General features: G+C 37.7%; 6 protein-coding genes across 6 annotated transcripts; 3 read left to right on the top strand and 3 right to left on the bottom strand.

Annotated features, from left to right (window-relative positions):
* Positions 1-1,269: 1,269 nt before the first annotated feature.
* On the top strand, positions 1,270-4,077 carry MONOS_12595 (uncharacterized protein; the record flags this gene model as incomplete). The annotated part of the gene is made up of 1 exon (XM_067865228.1): positions 1,270-4,077. The coding sequence occupies one exon, from the start codon at positions 1,270-1,272 to the stop codon at positions 4,075-4,077; it is 2,808 nt and encodes a 935-aa protein (XP_067728531.1).
* Positions 4,078-4,147: 70 nt separating this feature from the next.
* MONOS_17499 (uncharacterized protein) lies at positions 4,148-5,800 on the top strand (the record flags this gene model as incomplete). Its single annotated transcript, XM_067870424.1, has 1 exon — positions 4,148-5,800. One exon carries the CDS (start codon positions 4,148-4,150, stop codon positions 5,798-5,800), a length of 1,653 nt encoding a protein of 550 aa, XP_067728530.1.
* A 1,024-nt stretch (positions 5,801-6,824) lies between these two features.
* On the bottom strand, positions 6,825-7,589 carry MONOS_9581 (uncharacterized protein; the record flags this gene model as incomplete). The annotated part of the gene is made up of 1 exon (XM_067880097.1): positions 6,825-7,589. The coding sequence occupies one exon, from the start codon at positions 7,587-7,589 to the stop codon at positions 6,825-6,827; it is 765 nt and encodes a 254-aa protein (XP_067728529.1).
* A 2,948-nt stretch (positions 7,590-10,537) lies between these two features.
* On the bottom strand, positions 10,538-11,656 carry MONOS_9580 (putative DDE superfamily endoclease; the record flags this gene model as incomplete). The annotated part of the gene is made up of 2 exons (XM_067880096.1): positions 10,538-10,971; positions 11,068-11,656. 2 exons carry the CDS (start codon positions 11,654-11,656, stop codon positions 10,538-10,540), a joined length of 1,023 nt encoding a protein of 340 aa, XP_067728528.1.
* Positions 11,657-12,298: 642 nt separating this feature from the next.
* MONOS_9579 (uncharacterized protein) lies at positions 12,299-12,588 on the bottom strand (the record flags this gene model as incomplete). Its single annotated transcript, XM_067880094.1, has 2 exons — positions 12,299-12,509; positions 12,572-12,588. 2 exons carry the CDS (start codon positions 12,586-12,588, stop codon positions 12,299-12,301), a joined length of 228 nt encoding a protein of 75 aa, XP_067728527.1.
* Positions 12,589-14,207: 1,619 nt separating this feature from the next.
* MONOS_9578 (uncharacterized protein) lies at positions 14,208-25,644 on the top strand (the record flags this gene model as incomplete). Its single annotated transcript, XM_067880093.1, has 7 exons — positions 14,208-14,241; positions 14,310-14,413; positions 14,459-14,520; positions 14,590-16,347; positions 16,584-17,441; positions 17,601-22,579; positions 22,823-25,644. The coding sequence occupies 7 exons, from the start codon at positions 14,208-14,210 to the stop codon at positions 25,162-25,164; spliced, it is 10,137 nt and encodes a 3,378-aa protein (XP_067728526.1). The 3' UTR covers positions 25,165-25,644.
* Between the last annotated feature and the right edge of the window lie 559 nt (positions 25,645-26,203).

The following is a 26,203-nucleotide window of genomic DNA, read 5'->3' as shown; positions in this document are numbered from 1 at the left end:
TGTCGAATACACAAAATAGAAAAAAATTGCAGAATGGAAGAAGGATACAGATATTGGATTTGTCCCAGATGCAGTAAATTCAAAAGTTCCGTTCATGAAGGAACAGTATTAGAAAATATGAAAAAGCCCCTTGGAATTACTCTGCTTGTATTACTATATCTCTGGTTGAAAATCCCAATCAAAACTGTTTTAATGTTATTGTCCGTAAACAGAAAAACAATATCATATTGGGCTAGTGCAATGAGGTGCTGTTGCATGCGGATTTGGAACAGAAACCAGCACAAAATCGGAGGAGAGGGGAAGATTGTGGAGATAGACGAAGCAGTCTGGAGAAGAAGGAAATACCATAAAGGAAAAAAGAAGAAATTGATTTGGATTTTTGGAGGAGTCGAAAGGTTGGAAGGTGGAGGAGCAGGTGATAGATTTTTGATGATAGTACAAGACAGAACCAAAGATACACTGATTCCGATAATTCTGGATCACATCAAATTCGGAACAAAGATATATTCTGACGAATGGAAAGCTTACCAATGTTTGAGTACGTTTGGTTATTTACATGAAACAGTCCGCCACAAGCGGGAATTCTTCAATAAAGAGAATAAGGCTTGCACAAACACAATTGAAGGGTTATGGAAGCATTTAAAATCATCTTTTCCTCAGTCCGGAATGAGAATAAAATATCTCGCCGATCAGATTGCAATGTTTTCGGTGAAAAGTTCATTGAAGCTTGAGTTTGAAGATGTGATGAAAGAGTTGATTCATTATGAACCTGTTGAATTGATCGAAGAGGAAAATGATAATATTGAAGAAATGGTTGAAGAATAAATCACAGATGCAGATGATATTCTTCCTGAAATTAAAGAAGATGATGATTTTGATCCATTTGGAGCAGGAGACGGAGAAAGTTCGACTGAATAAAGCCCTTCAGAATAATTTTTCATTGCATTTTCAAATATTTTTTTCATTATTTATATATAAAAATATCATGTCCCAGAATGATTTTTTATTATTATTTTGAAAATTTTTTATTTCAACACAGAATGATTTCCTCACTCTGATATTTTGTATGAATAAATATAATACTATGATAAATACTTTTATCGTAAAATATAGCCAATTCTGATGTACCGGTATATTACCCATTTGCCGAAAATTTTGCCCCAAATACAAAAAATTTGCCCTATATTAAATTCAAATTTCGATCGAATATATTATTAGAAAATATATATATTTTTTAACAATTGAATTTTTGTGTGAATTACTTAGAAAATGGGCAATTGGATATGTTTTTGGAGTTCTAAAACTAAAAAGCAAGCTGATTCATCGGAAAAGAATTGTGATCCAACAGCTATCGATGAAGATGGAAGAACAGAAGCAATGCGTTGGATTGTTTCCAAAAAGTCAATGCCACCTAAACAAATCAGATATAATGCAAAATGGAAGAGGACAATTGCATTGAAAGTTTTTCATCTCTTAAGATTTAAAACGCCAGAAAGTTTGATACACGAAAATACACTTACTGATAAAAATGGATGGACTTTGGCAATGTTCTGGATATATTGGATAAAAACAGAACCACCAGAAGAAATAAGACATGATGTAACACTTGCAGACAAAGAAGGAAATACAATGGCAATGCAGTGGATTGAAAATGTTCAAACAGAACCGCCGAAATGGATGAGACACGATATCACACTTGGTAATTGCGAAGGGAAAACAATGGCAATGCAGTGGATCAAGTATGTGAAAGCAGAACCACCGAAATGGATGAGACATGAAAAAATGCAAAGGGATAAAGAAGGGAAAACAATCGCAATGAATTGGATACAAGAGGTTAAGACCAAGCCGAAAGAATGGATGAAACACGACACCACACTTGGGGATAAAGAAGGGAAAACAATGGCAATGCTTTGGATCAAACATGTGAAAACAATTCCACCTGAAAGCATTAGACATGATAAAACATATGGTGATAAAGAAGGGATAACAATGGTAATGCACTGGATCAAACATGTGAAAACAATTCCACCAAAATGCATTCGACATGAAAAAACTATTGGGGATAAAGAAGGGCTTACAATAGCAATGCACTGGATCAAACATGTGAAAACAGATCCGCCAAAAAGACTGAGACATAATAACATGCATGGTGACTTGAATAGAAGAACAGAGGCTATGCATTGGATAAAAGAAGTCAAAACAGATCCACCCGAATGGATGAGGCATGACAACAAACTTTCTGATAACAAAGGAAAGACAATGGCCATGTACTGGATTGAGAATGCAAAAACAGATCCGCCAAAAAGACTGAGACATAATAACATGCATGGTGACTTGAATAGAAGAACAGAGGCTATGCATTGGATAAAAGAAGTCAAAACAGATCCACCCGAATGGATGAGGCATGACAACAAACTTTCTGATAACAAAGGAAAGACAATGGCCATGTACTGGATTGAGAATGCAAAAACAGATCCACCGGAATGGATGAGACACGGCATAACACTTGGTGATAAGAACGGATCAACTATGGCCATGCATTGGATAAAAGAAGTCAAAACAGATCCACCCGAATGGATGAGACATGATATCACTCTTGGTGACAAAAAAGAGAAAACAATGGCGATGCATTGGATTGAACTTGTGAGGATAGAACCACCAGAATGGATGAGACATTGTAACATCCTTAGTGATAAGGATAAATGTACGATGGTCATGCATTGGATAAAAGAAATCAAAACAGATCCACCCGAATGGATGAGACATGACATTTCTCTGAAAAATTTGGATGGATTCACATCGGCAATGATATGGATAAAAGAAGTTAAAACAGATCCACCGGAATGGATGAGACACGGCATAACACTTGGTGATAAGAACGGATCAACTATGGCCATGCATTGGATAAAAGAAGTCAAAACAGATCCACCCGAATGGATGAGACATGATATCACTCTTGGTGACAAAAAAGAGAAAACAATGGCGATGCATTGGATTGAACTTGTGAGGATAGAACCACCAGAATGGATGAGACATTGTAACATCCTTAGTGATAAGGATAAATGTACGATGGTCATGCATTGGATAAAAGAAATCAAAACAGATCCACCCGAATGGATGAGACATGACATTTCTCTGAAAAATTTGGATGGATTCACATCGGCAATGATATGGATAAAAGAAGTTAAAACAGATCCACCGGAATGGATGAGACACGGCATAACACTTGGTGATAAGAACGGATCAACTATGGCCATGCATTGGATAAAAGAAGTCAAAACAGATCCACCCGAATGGATGAGACATGATATCACTCTTGGTGACAAAAAAGAGAAAACAATGGCGATGCATTGGATTGAACTTGTGAGGATAGAACCACCAGAATGGATGAGACATTGTAACATCCTTAGTGATAAGGATAAATGTACGATGGTCATGCATTGGATAAAAGAAATCAAAACAGATCCACCCGAATGGATGAGACATGACATTTCTCTGAAAAATTTGGATGGATTCACATCGGCAATGATATGGATAAAAGAAGTTAAAACAGATCCACCGGAATGGATGAGACACGGCATAACACTTGGTGATAAGAACGGATCAACTATGGCCATGCATTGGATAAAAGAAGTCAAAACAGATCCACCCGAATGGATGAGACATGATATCACTCTTGGTGACAAAAAAGAGAAAACAATGGCGATGCATTGGATTGAACTTGTGAGGATAGAACCACCAGAATGGATGAGACATTGTAACATCCTTAGTGATAAGGATAAATGTACGATGGTCATGCATTGGATAAAAGAAATCAAAACAGATCCACCCGAATGGATGAGACATGACATTTCTCTGAAAAATTTGGATGGATTCACATCGGCAATGATATGGATAAAAGAAGTTAAAACAGATCCACCGGAATGGATGAGACACGGCATAACACTTGGTGATAAGAACGGATCAACTATGGCCATGCATTGGATAAAAGAAGTCAAAACAGATCCACCCGAATGGATGAGACATGATATCACTCTTGGTGACAAAAGAGAAAACAATGGCGATGCATTGGATTGAACTTGTGAGGATAGAACCACCAGAATGGATGAGACATTGTAACATCCTTAGTGATAAGGATAAATGTACGATGGTCATGCATTGGATAAAAGAAATCAAAACAGATCCACCCGAATGGATGAGACATGACATTTCTCTGAAAAATTTGGATGGATTCACATCGGCAATGATATGGATAAAAGAAGTTAAAACAGATCCACCGGAATGGATGAGACACGGCATAACACTTGGTGATAAGAACGGATCAACTATGGCCATGCATTGGATAAAAGAAGTCAAAACAGATCCACCCGAATGGATGAGACATGATATCACTCTTGGTGACAAAAAAGAGAAAACAATGGCGATGCATTGGATTGAACTTGTGAGGATAGAACCACCAGAATGGATGAGACATTGTAACATCCTTAGTGATAAGGATAAATGTACGATGGTCATGCATTGGATAAAAGAAATCAAAACAGATCCACCCGAATGGATGAGACATGACATTTCTCTGAAAAATTTGGATGGATTCACATCGGCAATGATATGGATAAAAGAAGTTAAAACAGATCCACCGGAATGGATGAGACACGGCATAACACTTGGTGATAAGAACGGATCAACTATGGCCATGCATTGGATAAAAGAAGTCAAAACAGATCCACCCGAATGGATGAGACATGATATCACTCTTGGTGACAAAAAGAGAAAAACAATGGCGATGCATTGGATTGAACTTGTGAGGATAGAACCACCAGAATGGATGAGACATTGTAACATCCTTAGTGATAAGGATAAATGTACGATGGTCATGCATTGGATAAAAGAAATCAAAACAGATCCACCCGAATGGATGAGACATGACATTTCTCTGAAAAATTTGGATGGATTCACATCGGCAATGATATGGATAAAAGAAGTTAAAACAGATCCACCGGAATGGATGAGACACGGCATAACACTTGGTGATAAGAACGGATCAACTATGGCCATGCATTGGATAAAAGAAGTCAAAACAGATCCACCCGAATGGATGAGACATGATATCACTCTTGGTGACAAAAAAGAGAAAACAATGGCGATGCATTGGATTGAACTTGTGAGGATAGAACCACCAGAATGGATGAGACATTGTAACATCCTTAGTGATAAGGATAAATGTACGATGGTCATGCATTGGATAAAAGAAATCAAAACAGATCCACCCGAATGGATGAGACATGACATTTCTCTGAAAAATTTGGATGGATTCACATCGGCAATGATATGGATAAAAGAAGTTAAAACAGATCCACCGGAATGGATGAGACACGGCATAACACTTGGTGATAAGAACGGATCAACTATGGCCATGCATTGGATAAAAGAAGTCAAAACAGATCCACCCGAATGGATGAGACATGATATCACTCTTGGTGACAAAAAAGAGAAAACAATGGCGATGCATTGGATTGAACTTGTGAGGATAGAACCACCAGAATGGATGAGACATGACAGTACACTCTCTGATCAGGATGGAGCAACTTTGGCAATGCACTATATAAGATATGCCAAAGCAGAACCACCTGAATGGATGAGGCACGAAGTCAAACTTCGTGATAAAAGAAAAAGAAGAATGGCGGATTATTGGAAAACAAGTATAAAAACAAGACCACCTCGTTGGATGCAAACTGGTTTCAAAAAGAAAATTTATGATTTTCTTGCACATGTTTTGTTATTTTTGCTTGGATTATCTTAAACACTTAATGAGCAAATTAATAAATACATTCATTGATCCAAATATTGCAAATATTTTGTATTTCCACTTTTCATTTGTAACAATTTTTGATTTTATTTGTTTTTTTCTTGTTTTTTAATTTTTTAGCCAAATACAACAAAAAATAAGTTAAAATAAGAATTTTTTTTATTTGAATAAAAAAATTTTTTAATTTGCTATAAATTACATTTTTCAAACTTTGAACAACAATATCAAAATGGATATAGAAAAATGTTTTCCTTATCAAAATCACAGCTGACCCTTTTAATGACAAATTGTGAAAAGAAAGAGAATTTGCGAAACAGTATTTTCCTTTCACAAAAATACTGTAATTCTTTTTAAACCATTTCTGTTATCAAATCACAGGAAGTTTAAAACAATTTATCAAAAAATGAAACAAATCTTAATTATGGTTGTTATATATTTGTCATTTCAAAAAAATCTTTTTTTTTATTTTCTTGCTCTTCATTTTGCGTATTTCATTGTTATTTTTACATCAGTTTTCTTTTGAAAAATTATATGACTTCTGTCAAAAAAAAAAACTCTATCTTCTTCATTTGCAAAAAATGAGCACTAAAGATAAAAAGAATTTGATTCGCTTTTCAACTCATTACATTTTTTGGATTCAAATTGAAGCCTGTAATTTTTCATAAAGTTTGAAAAAATTGTGTTTCAATAATTTTTTTCAGTAAATTTTTTAATTATTAACCGAAAATGAAAAGCAGACATGTGTTTCAAATAATTGGTAATAAAAAAAAATAAATTAATACAAATTGAAAGATGAGATACAAAAAATAAAAAATAATTTAAAAGTTTTGGATGCTCGCTTTTCTTATTTCGAATTGTGAATAATTACTCATTATGAAAAGTAACTTCATTGACTTAGGGTAGCAATCTTTAAAAAATAGATGTGCCTATATGATAATTCATATAACCATGAAACAGTAGTTTCTCATTAAAAAGCTGAAATTCCTTCTTCAAAAAATTTTTTTATTTCAATTGAAATTTAGGGTTTCATCCAATATGGCAGGCTATCCCCAACAAAAATCTTCCAATACGATGTTATTGTCATTCCATCCTGATCAGCAAGTGAATCATCATGCCTCATCCACCTTGGTGGTTCTGATTTGACAAATCTTATCCAAAACATGGCCATTGTCTTATTATTCTTGTCAGCAAATGAAATGCTGTGACGCATCCATTTTGGTGGATCTGTTTTAACATTTTCAATCCAAAGCATGGCCAATGTCTTTCCATTCTCATCGGAAAGTGCATTGTAATGCCGCATCCATTTTGGGGGTTCTGCTTTCAAATTTTCAATCCAATACATTGCCATTGTCTTATTATTCTTGTCTGATATTGTATTGCTATGCCTCATCCATTTTGGTGGATCTGTTTTAACATTTTCAATCAAAAGCATTGCAATTGTTTTTCCATTCTTGCCAGATATTGTATTGCTATGCCTCATCCATTCTGGTGGATTTGTTTTCGTAGATTGAATCCACTTCATTGCCAGTGTGAATTCATTCGCATCGATATCTACATTGCCAGTATTCATTAGCCTCGGTTTTCCATAATTGAAGTCTTCTATTTGCTTCTTAACTGTTGTTTTTTCATCAAATTCTGCGCATATTATCGAAATGAAATATACGAATATTGTTCCGATAATAATTAATAACCACTTCCATTTTATAATAATTGGTTTAATTTCAGTTATAAATTGTGAAGCAGTTGCATATCCATCTTTTAATAAATCTTTAAAACAATCCATCCATTCTTTCAGCTTTGCTATATTTTCGGAGAACCAATCTGAAGTCTTTGTTCCCTCATCCTTATTGCTAAGCGTTATTTTGTTATCTGTAGATCCCAATTCATCTGTTTTTTCCCCTCTTTGATGCTTCTCATTTCCTCCTTTTGTCCGTTCTTATCCTTATCCTCTGGATCACGATGTTTTTTAGGTTGAATCTGCTTTTTGTCGTTTATATTCTCCGCCGGTGTACTGTTTAAATTCATTCAATTGCTTCAGTTGTAATTAAATCGAAAGTTGAAATACTTTATTTTCAATTTTTGGATAATGAGTGTGATCACTTTTTCGCCTTTTAATAACTGCCAGTTTTCAATTTATTGTAGTTCTAATTTAAATTTGAGTCACAGATAAAATATTTTATGTCTTGTCCGTCAGTTATTTGAAATCTGCGTCAGTGAAGGTTTTTTTTTAAATGAATTTTTTATTTTTCACTGATTTTTGGGGATTTCGTTTCATAAATTAATTTTTATTTATTTATTCATTTCACTTTATTCTTCAAACTTAACAATGTTTCATAAAAAAATTAAAACTTTCTTCCCAGCCAGATACTGACTCCTTTGACACTTCCTAACTTCATTGACGGTCCCATGATCATAAAATGTCAAATTTGAATTTTTATTTTTTTTTTTTTTTTTTTTTTTTTTTTTTTTTTTTTTTTTTTTTTTCGAAAAACCTGTTTTTTTTTTTTTGCTTATTTGTATTTGTGTTTTATTATATTTGCATTTTGAATTATTGATAAACCTGTGTGACGTAATGAATTCTGACGAGAAGTTTTACAGTTCTGACGTTCAGTTTGTACAAAAAATACAGGACATCGCAAAAAATACCGGACAAGATCGATATCTCAATAACTGCAAGAGGAATAATTCTGACAATTTTCCTCAAAATATATCTCATCAATACAAACTCACGTGACATACAAGACTTTCATTTCTTCCTCGTTTATGCTCAGAAAAAATATATATCGAAATCTCGGAGAAACTCAAAATCCTATTTCTCCGAAATATTAAAAATAATAATAACTCTGAGTACGAATGAGGCGATTTTTAAAAGTCTCATTATCAATTGAGTTTGTGCAGACGAGATGTGTGTTGAGGAAATTTAACAGAAATTTTCTTCTTGCTGTAATTGAGATATCGATCTTGTCCGGTATTTTTTGCGATGTCCTGTATTTTTTGCACAAACTGTCCATGGAAAAAAATTTCGCGTTAGTAATATTTTGAAATTAAAAAGTTTCGTTTAAGCTCAAAAAAATTAAATATTTTAATTTATTTTTCCAGAAAATATTTTTTTGCACAAAAAAATGGCATAGGTGTAACTAGGCCTCTGCGACAGACCGACATTTTCAAAACAACTCGACAACTCGACAACTCGACCGACAATTTTAACGAGTTTATATTTTTTGGATATTAAAAAATATAAAATATAAAATTTTTTTTAGAAAAAAATGAAATAAAATCTTTTTCAATATTTTTTTATTTATAAATGTAAATTATTTTATAAGGAAATGAATGATCATAATTTTTTCTTTTTTTTTCTGAAATTCTAATAATAAAAATGAATTATCGACAGATCTTTGTAGAGATCAGTCGAACGACAAAGATCAGTCGTTTGTCAAAGATCAGTCGAGTTGGAAGATATAAATGTGTTTAAATGATTTTTTAACAATAGTTTATTATTTTTTATTTTGAGACTTTCACTCACTTAAAGATTTCACTTTTTTTCATTTTTGATTCATGCTTGCTTTGATTTCTTATTTTGAAGTTCAATGATTTGGTTAAATTTTATTGCAAATGTTGCATTGCTCAAACAAGGCTTTTTGATTATTATTTATATAAGGAAATGGGGTTAAGCGTATTTCAAACAATTCTCTTTTATCTTTTTGGTTTTGATTTTTAATACAAATTTGATCATCGTTTCAAAAATAACATTTGATTGTTGTGGCAATTTTATGAATCGATAAAATGGTTGTTTGAAGACTATTATTGTAACTAACAGTTGAAAAAATCTTTTGTACAAAGTTAAAATTTGCACAAAAACGTATGATGCGATTCTTTTTCTGTTTCATGAAACGGTGATAATACATTTGTGAAGGAATTTTATTTTCTAAACAAAAAAAGTGAATGAAACGAAGTTCAGATAATTCCGTATTATCCAGAGAATGAAATGTCACTCTATTGGAGTGCGTGAGCGAGATGACATGAAAATTAGGAAACTGCAATGGTGATGAAGGATCAGACGGAGCTGAATGCGAAGCCTAAGTGGACTTTGGAAAATAAGGTTGCAGAAATGATAAAATAGTCTGATGGAGTGAAGAACATTGCATTTATCGGAAAGAAATTGTTTGAAAGAAGAGAGAAGGCAAAGGGGGAAGAATGAGAATGTGATGAAGAGGAAGAAGTGGAAGAAGAAGACAATGAAGAAGAAGAAGAAGATGATGATGATGAAGATAAAGATAAAGGAGCAGAAGAAGAGGTGGAGAAAGAGGAAAAGGAAGAAGAAATGATGCTTGTTGGTTTGTCTCCTCTCAGCATCATTTCATTCAAAACGATGTTTTGCCACAAGATTAAATCATTTGCTGATTATTGAGAGTATTTTGCTGTTCCACTTTGCATTCTTCCTCTTGTTTGTTCTCTTTCTCTTTGAGAGATAGAAAGAGAATGAGAAAGAGGACGAGAAGAAGACAATGAAGAAGAAGAAGAAGAGAAAAGAGGACGATGAAGGAAAAGTGTTTTTTTGCTTGAGTTTTTTCTCTTGCTTCCGCGAAAGTTTTTATTTGCTTGGCTTGTTAAATGCTTCATTATCGTCATCATCATCGTAATCATCTTCTTCATCGCTTTCATCATCGTCACTTTCATCCTCATCATTATCTCTATCCCTCTTCTCCATCTTCCTCGTCTCCTTCCTCTTTTTTATCTCTCTCTCTCTCTCCGAACTCGCCTCAATGGCCTGAATTCCTTCCACACGACACATATTTTCCTCTTTTCCTTATCTGAAATCATCACTTTTGGCGCTTCATATCCAAATCTACCTTCCTTCGAAAAGAAAAAAGAGCCGTCTGAAACAGGTAGATGGGGAAGTGGGATCGGAATGAGCAGTTCAAATTCAACTTTAAATATCAGTGTCAAAAGCTGATGTGGACAGCAAAAGCGAACAAAAGATGTTTTTTTGGCTTTTGAAGGAGGGAAGTAATTGACAATGTTCATCTTTTTTCCATCTTTGAGTTGCATCGAAGAAGCTTTGCCTTTCACAAGAAAATTCGAAAGAGGCTTTTTAGACAGCATTTTGTGGGTGTTGTACACGAAAACACGAAGGGTGCGGGAGAGGATGGTGACAGACTGATCATCTGATGGGAAAAATTAAATTTATGAATAAACAAAAAATAAAAATAAGAAGTTAATGTAAATGAATTATTGAACATAATCGCTTCAAAAGCACAAACAATTGTCTATTTTATTCTCTACCAGTCTGATGAAATTCACTTTTGTTCTGATCTGCTCTTCGAGTGATACATCCATCTTCCCACAAACATTCTCCAATTTCAGTGTCGGATGCACAACTTCAATTGGATTCGCAAAGAGGTTTTCAAAGAAGAGCGGGCGCTGTGTCACAACTGCACAAATAGTGCGACAATCAGAAGGGAAGAACGAAAGAAAGAGTGTGCAGAAGCTGAAATCTTGGTTCCTCTCTTTTGTCTGCTCCTTTTCTGTAATGCTGGGCTGTTCGCAGAAGTCGCCAAGCTCCCAAAAACTCTGATCCAGCCAGGATGAACCAAGAAAGGGAACGTATTTTATTTTTGACTTCGACTTCGACTTCGACAGATCTTCGAACTTGTTCTCTTCGCTTGGCGTTGCTTCCTCGTCTTCTTCGCTTTCTTTGCCTTCATCGTCATCATAATCTTCTTCTTCTTCTTCATTTCTTTCATACTCTCCTTCGTTATCTTCCTCTTCCTCTTCTTCGCTTCCCTCATATGATATCCTTCCTTTTATCTTCGATTTCTTTCTCTTCAAATGTGAATTTGTTCTTTTCATCTGCCCACCCTTCTTCTTCTTCTTCTCCTACTCCTTTTCCCTTTCCCTCTTCTTCTTCTTCTTCTTCTTGTTACACTCTTCTTTTTTGTCATGTTCATGTCGTCTTCATCATCTTCGTCACTTCCCTCATATGATATCCTTCCTTTTATCTTCGATTTCTTTCGCTTCAAATATGAATTTGTTTTTTTCACTGCTTGCTTTTCTTCTTCTTCTTTTAAGTTGCTTTCTTATCAGCATTTCCTTTTGCTATTTTCTGCTATTAAATATTTTCCTTTGTGAAGGTTTCGATAATCTTTTGCTTCTCTTTCATTTCTTCTTCTTCTGATTCTTCCAGGACCGATATCATAAGATTCAATGTCCGCTTCAAAATCAGAACTTGAGGAGTTTTTCTGCTTTAGAATGAAGCATTCTCTTTCATTTTTCTTTTTTTCTTTCTTTTTCTTTTTTTCTTTCAACTGGCTCGTCTTCATTTTCCTAGTTCTTTTGTCTTTCACTTGTCATTTTGATGAAAATTTGTCACTTCTTTATTTTGGATTTCAGTCTTCTTCTAACTCTTCCATGTTTTCAGCTCCGCTTTCATCAGCATTTTGTTCTTCTGCTTTCTTTTTCTTTCGCGAAGGATCCAGTTCTGCTGGCTCTGCTTCAATGAAGTCTTTTTGCTCGAGCAATTCTTTCTTCATCGTCTGCTTTTAAATCACTCAATGCGCTGGCGATACGACGCCCATCTGTGACAACGATCCATTTCGCTCGTTGATGATCATATACAAAAGAAACACATTCATGAGCTTTGCAACCATCTTTTGTTAAACAAATGTGAAAGTCAGTTCTGATTCTTGAATTGGAAGGAGATTGGCTGAAAAACAGAAAAAAACAGTCATTTTTTGAACAATGACGCAAATTAGCAAAACAACAAACATTAAACACAAAGACATGCTTGAACAAATATCACTTGCAGCGAACCATATGACAGCTTTATAGTTTAAAAATCGAATAAATCAAATAAGAAAAATAACAACACACTTTTTTTGTCGCCTAAGAATAAAAAAGGAAATATGCAGAAGTTTCAGTGAATGATCAGTCATTTCAGCAAAAAGCGAGTAAACCTCTTCTCACAATATCTTTTTGGCTATTCAAAAATACACTTCGACACATTGATGCTGCTTGAAATAAGCACAACTATGAGAAAGAGAGAAACAAATGGAAGAAAAAGAGGAAAGAGATGATGATGATGAAATAAAAGAAGAAAAAAATCGAAAATGGAGTATAAGATAAAATTCTTTTAAGAAATTCTTTTTTTTTTTTTTTCATTCTTCTTCTTTCACACAGAAAACAAAACAAAAAAAGAAAAAAAGAAAAATTTTCATTTTCTTTATTGTTTTGAAGAAAATGATGAAGATGAAATAGAATTCTTCTCAAAAACGATGGAAAAGCATACGAAAGTTAGTTTTCTTCTGATTTTGCCGAGGAAATGTTTGAGATGAAGAGAAAGGAAGATTTGAGGAAGAGGAGGAGGAAGAGGAGAGTTGGAAGAATTGCGTGGGAGAAGGAAAGAAAGAAAGAAAGAAAGAAAGAAAGAAAGAAAGAGAAAGGAAGAAAGAGAAAGAAAGAAAGAGAAAGGAAGAAAGAGAAAGAAAGAGAGAGGGAAAGAAGGAGAAGAAAAGGAAGAGAAGGAGGAGAAAGAGAAAGTTAAGGCACTTGTGATATGAAAGATGGAGTTGAGGAGTGTAATGTGAAATGCTGTGATGAAGTGGAATGAAATGGAAATTGAGTGTCAATGGAAGATGGCTGTGATGAAGCGGGCGGAAGCAAATGAACTGGTGAAATTGAAGAGGAGGAAGAAGAAGATGATGAATAGAATAATTCTTATTCATGAGTAAATTTTCTTCGAGTATTTAAAATAGCAACGTTAAAATTATCGCAATTAATCAAATCCACATCAGCAGCAATGGTATCCCAAAAAACTTCCATTCCAAATCATTATACTTTGTAAAAAACAACAATCTGTTTGATTCCTTTCACATGTCTTCTCCAGTTTTTTCAAAATTTTCTCATTTGTTTTCAAAACACAAAGTTAATTATTATTATGGTGAAAAAAAAAAAAAAAAAAAAAAAAAAAAAAAAAAAAAAAAGGGTGAAGTTTAGGAAACTTTGATATATCCATGAAGTGCAAAATTAGGGAAAAAACAATCATTTCAAAATTTTCGACAAATGAAAAATTTCTCGACCGACAAATTGCACTCAAAAAATGTGTGTCGCAGAGGCCTATTAATAAACAATGTTAAGCAAGTTATTCTTTTTATATATTTTCAGATCAAGAATGGTGTTAAAAATCTGGTGAATTCAATTATCTAAATTAAATTCTGTTTATTCAGAGGAAAACAAACACATGTACTGCTTTTTCTGAAATGAGATGAACATCATTTTATTGATGTTTTTCAATTATTAAACAACATAATAATAATCGATCATAAGCCTTCATTCAAAAATAAAAATTTGATCAGGTCTTAATTTATTTTGTGAAATTGTTCTTCCAATTAAAAAATAAAGCAAAATGAGTTCTTCACAATCTATTCTGGTTATTTTAGGTGTGAGAATTGTTTTATTAATATAAACCAAGACATTAACAAAACTTTTTTATGAAAATGATGTTAAGATCGAATCGACCATCTTGACCGTGATATTTCATATCAGGGGCTTCTTGACCTTCTCAAAGAATTTGAAAATTCACATTTTAAAGTTCAAGATGAGGATCGTCTTGTTTGTCTTGAATTTTTTATTCAAGTTATTTTCATTTTTCCATAGATACGTTCATTAGTTCCAAAAACGTTGGATACAGGCGTTATCCAAGAGACTGCGCTTAATTGGTATAAATGAATTATTTATTTAAAAATTTACCTTTTTATTTATTTCTCCTTCTTTTTTGATGTTAAAAGTCTTGCACACCTTATATCTGGAGGACTTGATCACAAACTTATCGAACTGATATCACAATCTTTTCTGCGAACACTTGATTCACCTATTCCAATTTATAGAACAGCTGCAATTGAAGGAACAAAAACAGTTATCAATTCAGTTCCATTGCACCAAGCAAGATTTTTCACTTCACTCACCACTCAACCACTAACAGTGCTCGTCATGCAACCAAACACTCAAGCTCTAACACTTGATCTGCTAACAGACTACCTTAAGCGTTTTGGTTCGTTTATAGCTGAAGATCACGAAACGTTTCTCGCACTGTTTTTAAGTCTTTTATCTCCGAGCGTTACAACAACGACAAGAAGAAAGGCAACTGCTGCTTTAGCGCAGCTGGCAATTCATTTGGACGACATCCATTTAGAGCAGCTTTTTGACTTCTTCCTGGAGGAGCTTAAGCCATTTGCCTCTGTGTCTTTTACCTCTGATTCTGCCCTAAAGTCACGACAAACAGGCTCTGGCCCAGGTTCGTCTCATGCGCTTATTCCAAATGCCATGCAGCGTCTGAAGTCGACACAGGGAGTTGTGCGCACGCTTTGTGTGTTGTGTGTCACAGTAGGCAGCAGAGTGACTGTGTGTGCAGAGAAAGTGGTTGGAGTGATGATTGGATGGGTATGTGTAGTAGAAGCAGAGGCTGATGATAGCGAAGAGGACATTGTGGCAACAGCTGCAGATGCGATTGATTCTCTGCGCTGTTTGCTGTGTGCGTGCGACGGGGCAGCGATGGAGCCACTGCTGGCGTCTGTGATTGACTGCTGCGAGCGGACAATGGCGTACGATCCAGACGAGGTGGAGGTGCTGCGGATGGAGCGAATGCGGGAGAAGAGAAGGAGAAAGAAGAGGGAGCTTATGCGGAAGCGGCGCATGAATATGAGGAAGAGGGCTGCAGGGGGTGCGGTGATGGCTGGAGGGAAAGGGAGAGATGGAGCAGGAGCAGGATCAGCATCAGCAGCGATGGCAGATGAAGAGGAATCAACTTTCTCGTCGGTGCTATCTTCATCTGAATGTTCCTGTGAAGACGATTGCTTTCACAACGGGAAGAAGAAGAAGAAGAAGAAGAGCAACGACGGAGAAGGAGACGATGATAATGACGATGACAGCAACAATTCATCATCTCAATCAACATCTTCTTCAGAAGCAGATTCCGACAGTGCAACAGACGAGCTCAGCAGCACATCTCCAACCTCCTCCAGCGACGAAGAAGAGGAGTGGGATTTAACGTGGCGGTGCCGGCGGAATGCAGTGCGCTGCCTGCAGACGTGTGTGGCGGTGTTTCCGGGGCATCGAGTGTCTCTGCGGAGAAGGCTGCTTCCGCTGCTGTCGCTGAGGATTAGAGAGAGGAGGGACAGCGTGTGCATAGAGATTGTGAAGCTGATACAGACGTTTGTGGCAGACTGTGCGGGGGCGTGTGCGTGTGTGTATTCGGGGCAGATGGGAGGGATGAGTGTTGGGGTGGTGGGGAATGGGAGTGTGATTGGAGTGAGAGAAGGAGAATGTGGAGAAAGTGGAGAAGAGGAAGAGGTGGAAGGAGAGAATGAAGAAGGAGAGAATGAAGAAGGAGAGAATGAAGAAGGAGAGAATGAAGAAGGAGAGAATGAAGAAGGAGAAAGTGAGGGAGAAGGAGAGCGAAGGAAAGAAGGAAAGGCTCATTCATCTCCAGTGGTAGCATCGAAGCAGAGGAATATCTTTTGCCAGCTGATGTTTATGAGTGAGAAACAGTATGGATAATTGTCCTGTGATTGACTATATTCAATATGCTTACAATTTCCTTTTTTTATAAAAAACCCAAAATAACACTAATTTCATTTTTTTATGACTTTTTCATTGAACTTTAAATATTTTTCTTTTCCTTTTTTTTCTTTTTGATTTATTTATTTCTACATTATTCATTTATAATTTATGAATATGCATGTGAATATGATATATTGATTTGATTGAATTGTAACCTCAACAGACTTCGCAGTCTCATCCGTCGTATTCTCCGCCGGCACAGGCGATGCAAGAACCAGCCATTGAGCATAGCTCTGCTTGTATGCTTGACTCAACTGGCACCACTCGCATTTGAGACAACAATTGTTGTTATTCCTTCTTCTTCTTCTTCTGTTTCTTCTTCTTCTCCCTCTTCCTCTTCTTCTTCTTCTGATATTGATTCAACATTATCTTCTTCTTTGTTTGCTCCGCTCACAAGCAAATCAAGCAGCCCTTCTTCATTCATTTCATCACCTTCATCATCATCTTCCTCTTCTTCTTCTGTTTCCACCCCAATCGCCACAAGAGAACTAACACCTTTGTCTTCTCCACGCAACTTCTCTTCTCCTTCTATCAATTCATCATCATCATCATCATCATCTTCTTCTTCTTCTTCTTCTTCTTCCTCTCCTTCTTCCTCTCCTTCTTCCCCCACGCCCACACAATACTACACCTTCCATTCTCTCTTCCTCCCTTTCCTTCCTTTCATCTTCACCCGCACCATCCCATCCTCCGTCAAAACAACCCCCAATTCTCTTCCCCTCACCTCTGCTGCCTTCTCCTTCTTGTCTTCTCTCTTATCAGTTCTTCCGTCTTCCTCCATCGTCCCCTTTTCCTCGCCCATCATGCGTATTATGATGTCTGCTTGCTCTTCTTCCACACACTACAAGATCGCTGCCATCGCTATCCGCACCATGTCCCCTTTTATTGCCTCTCTTTCTCAGTCTCTTGTGTCTTCGTCAGCTGACTCACCGTTTGGAGCGTCGCTTGCTACAGCCACAGCGTCTGCAGCGCTTTCAGAAGATGCCTGTGGGAAACAGGTGGAGGCGGTGAATGGATTGGGGTATGTAGGGGAGAGAGAGAGAAAGAGAGAGAAAGAGCGGGAAAGAGAAAGAGCGGAGGAGATGGGGTGTTATGTTTAATATATTTCTTTTTTGAGTCAATATTTATTTATTTATTTATTCTTCTGTTATCTTTCCTTTATTTTCTATTCCGCAATCAGAACCAGAGTGACATCTCCTACACGCAATAGCGACAACACTCCAATCATCCTTTCCTCTCCTAAATCCTTCCACACGCCGCCATCATCAGCATCTTCATCATCAACTCCATCATCATCATCATCTTCTTCTTCTTCTTCCTCTTCTTCTTCCTCTTCTTCTTCCTCTTCTTCTTCCTCTTCCATTTCCTCTTCTTCCTCCTCTTCTTCCTCCTCCTCCTCTCTCAGCACCACCCCCAGCCACGTGATCCTCACCCTCTTCACGCACCTCTTCCAGCGGATGACTGAAGTGGATGTCGACCAAGAAGTGAAGAACGCCATCATCACCACACTCTCTGTGGCTTTATCGTTAGCTCACTCAATCTTGTCTCCTTCTCTTGCTCAGTCAGCGTTCAGTGCGATTGCTGAGAAGATAAATGTCGATTCGCTCAGATTGGCGGCAATTGCAGCAGTTATCCGCATTCTGTCGCCGAAGAACGAGGAAGAAGAGGAAATGGTGCTGAACAGCCAGCACACGCAGACACAAATGCAGATGAATCAAATTGCACAAATGAATCAAATGAATCAATCAATGCAGGAGAAGATTGGGAGTGGAGGGAAAGAGGAGAAAGAGAGAGAAAGAGAAAGAGAAAGAGAGAAAGAGAAAGAGAATAAGAAGGATCAGTTTTATATGTTGCCTTTGAATTCTCCTCCTCCTCCTTCTTCTTCTTTTTCTGCATCTTCTTCTTCTCCTCTCACTCTATCACCAGCACCTTCTCCTGTTTATTCGCCTTCCTCCCAGCTTTCTGTACCCAATTCTATGAACAACTTGTATCTTCCTCCTCCTCCTCCATCATCATCATTATCTTCTTCTTCTTCCTCTTCCTCTTCTAATCAATTTATTTCTTCTTCTTCTTCTCTTCTTCAAAATCCAATATCCACACCTCTTCGCCATTCCTCTTCCTCCTCTTCTTTCTCCTCTTCCTCTTCCTCTCCTCTCAACCCTTCTTCTCCTCTTATTTCTTCTCCTGTCTTCGCTGGCGCTTCTGCTTCATTGTCCTCTAACACAGCCCCCGTCTCTTCTCCTCCTTTTTCCACACCTAACCCTTTGCCTTCTTCTTCTCCTTATTCTTCTTCCTCCTCCTCCTCTTTCTCATCTTCTTCATCGTTGTCTTCTTCCTCTTCTTCCTCTTCTTCTCTTTCAATCCGTTCTACCTCTTCCGCCTCTTCTTCCTCTCTCCTTCCTCACCCTCATTCTCATCTCCACCCCCACCCCCATCCCCACCCTCTTAATTCTGCCTCCACCTCCACATCCTCTTCCACTCCTTTCCCTTCCTCCCTCGTCTCTGACGACATGCTCCTCTTCCTCGTCCAAGTCTCCTGCTCTTTGCTCCGCCAGGCTGACGATTCATTAGTTTCTTCTGCTTTGCTCTGCCTCGACGCCCTCATGTTCCGCTTTGCCAGGAGATTAAGCCTCTCTTTCTTCGACAAGTCTGTTCTTTCGGGCTTAAGCCACGTTCTTTCTCCTCTCCAGCAGCAGCTCCTGCCGCGCCCTACCGCACATATCGCTGCTGCCATCCAGATCTCGTGTGCTCTCCTCGAACACGATGAAAAGGGAAGGAAAGAATGCGTTCATTTGAGTGGAGGAGCAGAGAATGGGTCGCTGATGCTGGTGTCTTTGGGCTCATTGATGGAACGGTCGCTTATGCCGCTGATATTCTCACTTGTGTCGAATCAGAACTCGCCGTTGAATCCAGACAGTGCAGGGGGTGTGGTGTTTGTGGGAGTGGGAGGAGGGATGGGAGAAGAAGAAGCATCAATGGCGATGTGTAAGGCTCATCAACAGCAGCAGCATGTATCAAGATCGCTGAATAGAAGATCAGGAAGTGAAAGCTCAAACGCAAGTGTAAGTCAAAGTGTTGGAGGAGGAAGCTGTGGCAAAGAAACAGGAAGAGAAGGAGGAGAAAGAAGAACAGGAAGTGGAATGAGAAAAATGGCAAGAAATCAACATATTCACTCACCATGTGTGGCATATGACCAGCGCTATTACAACGCATTGCTTCCAAGTGTTGGACTGTCATCTTCTTTCTCTCCTTCTCTTTCTCCTTCTCTTTCTTCTTATTCCATTTCTTCTCCTTCATCTTCAATTTCTTCTTCTTCCTTCTCCTCCTCCTCTTCTTTCTACCTCTCTTCCTCTCATCCTAATCAGTTTATCGTCCCCTTATGCGCTTGCGTTTCCCTCACTGCATTCCCTTCCCCTGCTGTTGCTTTAGCTAACTCCACATGCAGCTCTTATTTCACTTCTTCTGCTTTTTCTCCTTCTTCTTCTTCTTCTATTTCTCCGTTTTCTATTTCTCCGTTCTCTTCTTCTCCGTTCTCTTCGTTTTTGACTGCAACACAATCAACTTTCGGTTCTATACCTCCTTCATTACTGACATCATCATCATCATCTTCCTCCTCCTCTCCTTCTTCTTGTGCTTCTTCTTCCTTGTCATCTTCTCCCTCTCCTTCTTCTTCCTCGTCTTCCTCCTCTTCCCAATCCCTCCCTTCTCTTCTCACCAACATCCCTCCTTCTTCTCTTCTTTCTCTCGTCGCCTCTTTCTTCTGCGCCCTCGTTTCTGCTGGTGAATCTGTCGAATACATCGAATTTGTTCTTTTTTCCCTCCTCACTCGCAAACAGCTTATGAACAATGGAACTTCTTCTTCTTCTTCTTCTTCTTCTCCTTCTCCTTCCTCTTCTCATTCTCCTTCGCCTTCTCCTTTGCCTGCTGGCTCTGCTTCTCCTTCCCCGTCCCCTTCTCCATCTTCGTCTTCCTCTCCTTCTCCTTCTCCTTCTTCTCTTTCCATTTCCAAATCAAATACACCTGTAAATTCATCATCATCTTCTTCTTCCTCTTCTTCTTCCTCTTCTTCTTCCTCTTCTTCTTCCTCTTCTTCTTCCTCTTCTTCTTTTCTTTCTTCTCATTCTCGCACACACTCACACTCACATACACATTCACATTCTTCTTCTCCTTCTTCTCCAATTCCTTCTTCTTCCTCTTCTCCTTCTTCTTCCTCCTCCTCCTCTTCCTCTTCAATGAACATCACCCCTCAGATTGTAGCCACAATCATTGCCTTGTTTGCTATCAACTGCAGCCGTCCCAACAGAGAAAGAACAACATGGCTCTGTTGTTCTTCTTCTACTTCTTGTTCTTCTTCTCTTTCTTCTTCTCGTTCTTCTTCTTCCTCCTCCTCCTTCTCTTCTCCCTCTTCCTGCTCTTCTTCTTCTCCCTCTTCTTCCAATATTCCATCTTATACCTTTGATAACATCACCCCTCAGCCATCTCCCTCACTCACACCAGAATTGAATGGAAGGATGCATTCGCCATTGTCAATGATGGCAAACAGACAATTGGCTTATTCTTCTTCTCCTTCAAATAATTCTTCTTCCTCCTCCTCTTCTTCTTCTTCTGTGAAAGAAACAACAAACGAACAAGAAATGAATGTAATGACACCTGAACCTACTGAAAGAAATTCATTTTCGCCTTCATCATCATCATCATCTTCTTCTTCTTCTTCTTCTTCCTTCACATCCCCTTCTCTTTCCCCTCGTTCCATAACCCCTTCCTCTCCTTCTTCTCCTTCTTCTTCCTCTCCTTCTCTTTCTCCTTCTCTTTCTCCTTCTCTTTCTCCTTCTCTTTCTCCTTCTCTCTTACCTTCTGATGAATATATTCCTCCAATCACCCACCAGATGAAGAGGGTGTTGCATGGCTGTGTCAAACATCTTATGCATTTTGCAACTCGAACACTGAAAGTTAACAGAGAAGCAGTGAAAATGCTGAGAAGGGAAGGGAAGAAGAGGAGGAAGAATAAGAATTTGAATAAGAACAAGAAGAGGGATATTAATTTGAATATAAATAAGATTGAGAATGGAAGAGGTGAGGATGAAGGGAAAGGGAAAGGAGAAAGAGAAGGAGAGGAAGAATATGTTAATAATGAAGAAAATGATGAGGAATATTTTTATTATTATGATGAAGAAGACGAAGACGAAGAAGAAGAAGAAGATGATGATAACAGCTTAATCAAAAATGCCAGCTTAAACTGCAGTTGCAACTGTAACTGCACAGTTGACAGTGATCCGTCACAAACTTCTTCCTCTTCTTCCTCTTCTTCCTCTTCTTCTTCATTGAATGACGAAAATGAACGCAAATTGCCGAATTCTGCTGCATTTGCCGCAGCGACACAAGCAAATGGAATGTCAACATTGTCATTTGCAATGCCAAAACTGTTTATTTCTTCTTTTGCTTCTTCTCATAATTCATATTCTTCTTCTTCTTCTTCTTCTTCTTCTTCAATTTCTACTACTACTTCTTCTTCTGCATCATCAACTTCCTCTTCCTCTTCTTCCTCTTCCTCCTCCTCCTCTCCTATTCTTCTCTCCCCTTCTGCTTACATCATCCCTCCAAAATTAATCTCAACTACACCCAAAAACGAAGAAATAACAACAAAAAACACACAAAACACACAAAATAACAAAAGTACTAAAAATAACCAGAGTTCTCGAAATTCTTCGGTTAATCCAAATTCTCAGGTTAATCGTGGTTCTCAAAGCACACAAGCAACAGAAACACAAAAATCATCATCACAAACAAACATTACAAATGATGTTAAAAATTCTTCTTCTTCCTCCTCTTCCTCTTCCTCTTCCTCCTCAATTGATCAACCTTCCGAAACTGAACTAGAAATTCTTCAATCATCTTCTCCTTCTTCTCTTTCCTCTCCTTCCTCTCCATCCTCTCCATTCAACCCATTCAACATCTTCATCCTCAACCCCCACACCACAAAACCGTCTCAATTCGAAGTCTTCCTCAAACTCGAAACTCAAAGCACAATTGTTGCTTCCTTGTGTATCATTGGTGTTATTGGCACAAATATCGATCTTCTGAGTGAATACAGCATTCCTATCTTGTCAGCGGTGAATCCGTTGTTATCGTCCCAGTTTGATAAGTATATACAAAGTGCTGGTATGTTGTGGTACTTTTTTTTTAAAGTGAATTGAATGAAATGGAATGAAATGGGATGTATATGAATTTTTTGTTAATTTTTTTGATAATTTATTAATCTTCATCATTTTTCATTCCTTCTTTTTTCTTCTTTGTTTCTCCTTATAATCTTTTTGTATTGCATTTGAACCATTCAAAAAAAATGATTTTATTTATTTATTTATTTATTAATATCCTCTTCCTTTCTTCTTCTTTTTTTCTCAGCATCTTTCTGCCGTGGCTCTCTTTTCACATCAGGTGAAGCAGGGCATATGGAGCATATGCTGTCAATTGTGGAAGAAACAATGGAAGAGCTGAAGAATATGTATGGATATCAACAAGGGAATAAAATTGCTAATAACATCTCGAATAATAATAATAATAATACTATTAATTCCATCAATGAAATCAACGAAATCAATGAAGATCCTATTCAACTTTCCAATTCTTCCTCTTCCTCCTCTTCCCCTTCTTCCCATCCTCAGCACAACCAGCTCTTCTATGCCGTCGACTCAGCCACTCTCCCTCTCTTTGGCGATAGCTCCCACGCCACCGCCTCAAACTTCTTCTTCCTCTCTTCTCAGCTCATCCATCTCCTCATCCTCCACACACACTCCATCCACACAGCGATTGTTCAGCTCAGCAGAAGAGATTTCAAATCTCAGCAGCTGCTGAATGCCCTCACCCCGTCCATTTTTGCGCTCTTGTGGAAGCTGGCTTCGCTGAACTTGCTGTTTGCCAGCGAGAGAAGAGGAAGAGATAATGGAATGACGATTGCTTTATCTTCTTTTTCTTCTTCTTCGAATTCTTCTTCAAAATTACTACCACATGTGAATTCTTCATTGAAATCTTCTTCTTCTTCCTCTTCTTCTTCTTCTCAACTTCAATCTCCTTCCTTCCACACTTCTGATTGCCTTCATTTGGGACAAATTGCAATCCAAGCGATCGTCTCCCTCTTCTTCGTCAACCCCACACTTGTGTCGACTCTCATAAACGAAGCTATTTCTTCTCCTTCTTCTGATTCATCAGCATCTTTATCAGCATCAGCATCATCATCTTCTTTGCTTTCTCCTTTTTCTTCCTCTTCTTCCTTATCCACTTCCTCCTCCTCCTCCTCCTCTTCTTCTTCTTCTTCCTCCACTCAGCAGCTATCCTACCTCAAAAAGCTCCGCCGCCGTGAAATTCCCATCACCCTCCAGAAGCAGATGATTGGCATAACCTGCCTCAACAACGCCCTGCGCGCCTTCGCCTCCATCGCCCCTCTCTCCAACTTCTCCTTCCTCTCTTCCCTCTCTCCGTTCATCAACCTCGCCACACACCCTCCTCTTTTCTCTGATGCTGCTTTGTTGCTTGCGTCCACTCTGAAACTGACTGCTCTTTGCTTCCAGCACAACGCAGCTGAGCTGTTTGCGAATCACAATGTGTTCGCGTTTTTGCTGCAGCAGCTGAAAATCGGTGCACCGGGTTCGTTTATGACACCAATGATGGCGTCAAATTCATCAAATTCATCATTGTCTTCTTCATCATCTTCTTCCTCTTCCTCTTCTGCTTCTTCTTCTTCTTCTGATTCTAAACCGACAACCAAACAATCCATTGCTTTTGCCTCCAATAGCTCGCCTGCCCGCTCCTCCGCGCAGTCCATCAGAGACAGCAGCAAAGCAAAGAGCCAACTGCATTCTCAATCACAAATACTGACTCAACCTCAGTCACAATCACAATCGCAATCACAATCCCAGCCATCTTCTTCAGACATTTCCACCCTCCGCCCGCTCGCTGCTGCGGAAGCAACATACAAAACCGCCATTTTGGATGCACTTTATCCTGTTCTGATTCATTTGCCCCATCTTCTCGACATCCATTCTTTGCTCTCTTCACTCACTTCTCTTCTTACTGTCACTTCTCCTCCTTATGCCCCCTTGACATCCTACTTTGCGACTTCTATGCCATTTGTCGATTTGTGTGTCTTGTGCCATGTTGTCCTCTGCCATCTCTGCCAGAGCCATCCACAGCACACACTGGAACACCTGCCTCTGCTGCTGGACCCAATCATCAGAACAATCGACAGCAGGCTGAAGTCGATCCCGTATGATGCAAGTAGCTATCTCCTGCATTCGTCTGTGGGCGGGTCACAGGGTGGTGGTATTTCTGCTTCTGCTTCTGGTTCTTCGTCTTCGTCGTCTTCTTCCTCTTCTTCTGCGTCTAATTCTCAACCTTCATCATCCTCATCCTCATCCTCTTCATCTTCCTCTTCTTTAATTAACCCCTCTTCCTCTCCTTCTTCTTCCTCTTCCTCATCTTCCTCCTCCTCTTCTTCTTCTTCCTCCTCCTCCTTCTCTGACCACTCACCCGATGAGCGTTCCAGTGCTCCGCCCAATCCTCTTTCCAATGACCGTGTGCTCCGCTATGCCCTGAGAACAATAGTGGCAATGGAGAGCATTCCAAACATCAGTTCCTTCACTCCATTCACAGAATTCATAAGGATGAAGATCAACACAGGGATTATATCGTCGATTGTAGCGTCTATTCGGTCGGAGATGAATGCGAGGCCTGGATGTTTTGAGTATTAAATGGATTGTTCTGAAGAATTCTCTAACAAAGCAAAACAAAACAAAACGAACAAACAGAAAAAGCAGAAAAAGCAGAAAAAACAGAAAAAACAGAAAAAACAGAAAAAACAAAATAATAATAATAATAAATAATAATAATAAATAATAATATTAAACAATAAATAATAATAAATAATAAATGTTTTAACAAAACAGAATTGAATTGGATTTAAATAAAGATTTGTTGCGTTTTTTTAATTTTTGTATGGCGCACATTGTTACAGTGTTTTTTATCTTTGCTTTTATTTGAAAATATCTTTAATTATTTCCATTTTTCTTTTCTTTTCTTTCTTTGAATAGACTTAAGTGTATGCTTTTCTTTATGTTTTATCTTAACTTTCAACTTCAGTACATTTCCAAAGCATTGCCTTTTTATTTTATTTTATTTTATTTTTTCATTCAGCATTTCTGAATATTTGTAATCATTGTTACTTTCGCAAATTTATTCATTTTCGATACCTTTTCGGTTTGATATGAAAATTGTTGAAATCAGTTTTTATTTTTTGGCACCGATCTTCTTTTCGCAAAAAGAAAGGGATAATATCCAATCAAAAAAGGAGGAAAATAAAGGACTTGTTTTATGACAATCTTTATTTAGAAACGAAGTACATGCATAGCTAATTTGTTCTCAATCTTTATGAAATATAAACAAACAAACAAACATATTAAGAATTTTTTATGTGGAAATTGACAACTATTCTAAATATTGACAGCTCTTCATTCGAAATACAACAGTTTGGGAAATACAAAATTTTCTGTTGTTGGGCATTTGGATAAATCAATTTCATTAAATAGCTCGAATTTCTTCTTGATTGCTTCGTTTTCTTCAATATTTGGATTCATATCTGGCTTTGCTTCATCTGTCAGAGAGTGAAATAATGGAATTTTTCGATTGAACAACCTTTTGCTTCGATGGCGATGGCGACTTGTTGTGCGTTGTTTGTGTCCTAATGCAAAATCTGTTTTATGTTTTCTAATCTTCATCGAGTTATTTGATTTT

Source organism: Monocercomonoides exilis, assembly GCF_001643675.1.
Source record: "Monocercomonoides exilis strain PA203 chromosome Unknown scaffold19-1596985, whole genome shotgun sequence".
Taxonomy (NCBI): Eukaryota; Preaxostyla; order Oxymonadida; family Polymastigidae; genus Monocercomonoides; species Monocercomonoides exilis.
The sequence above is the reverse complement of the archived record's forward strand: the minus strand, read 5'-3'. Positions and strand labels throughout refer to the sequence as shown.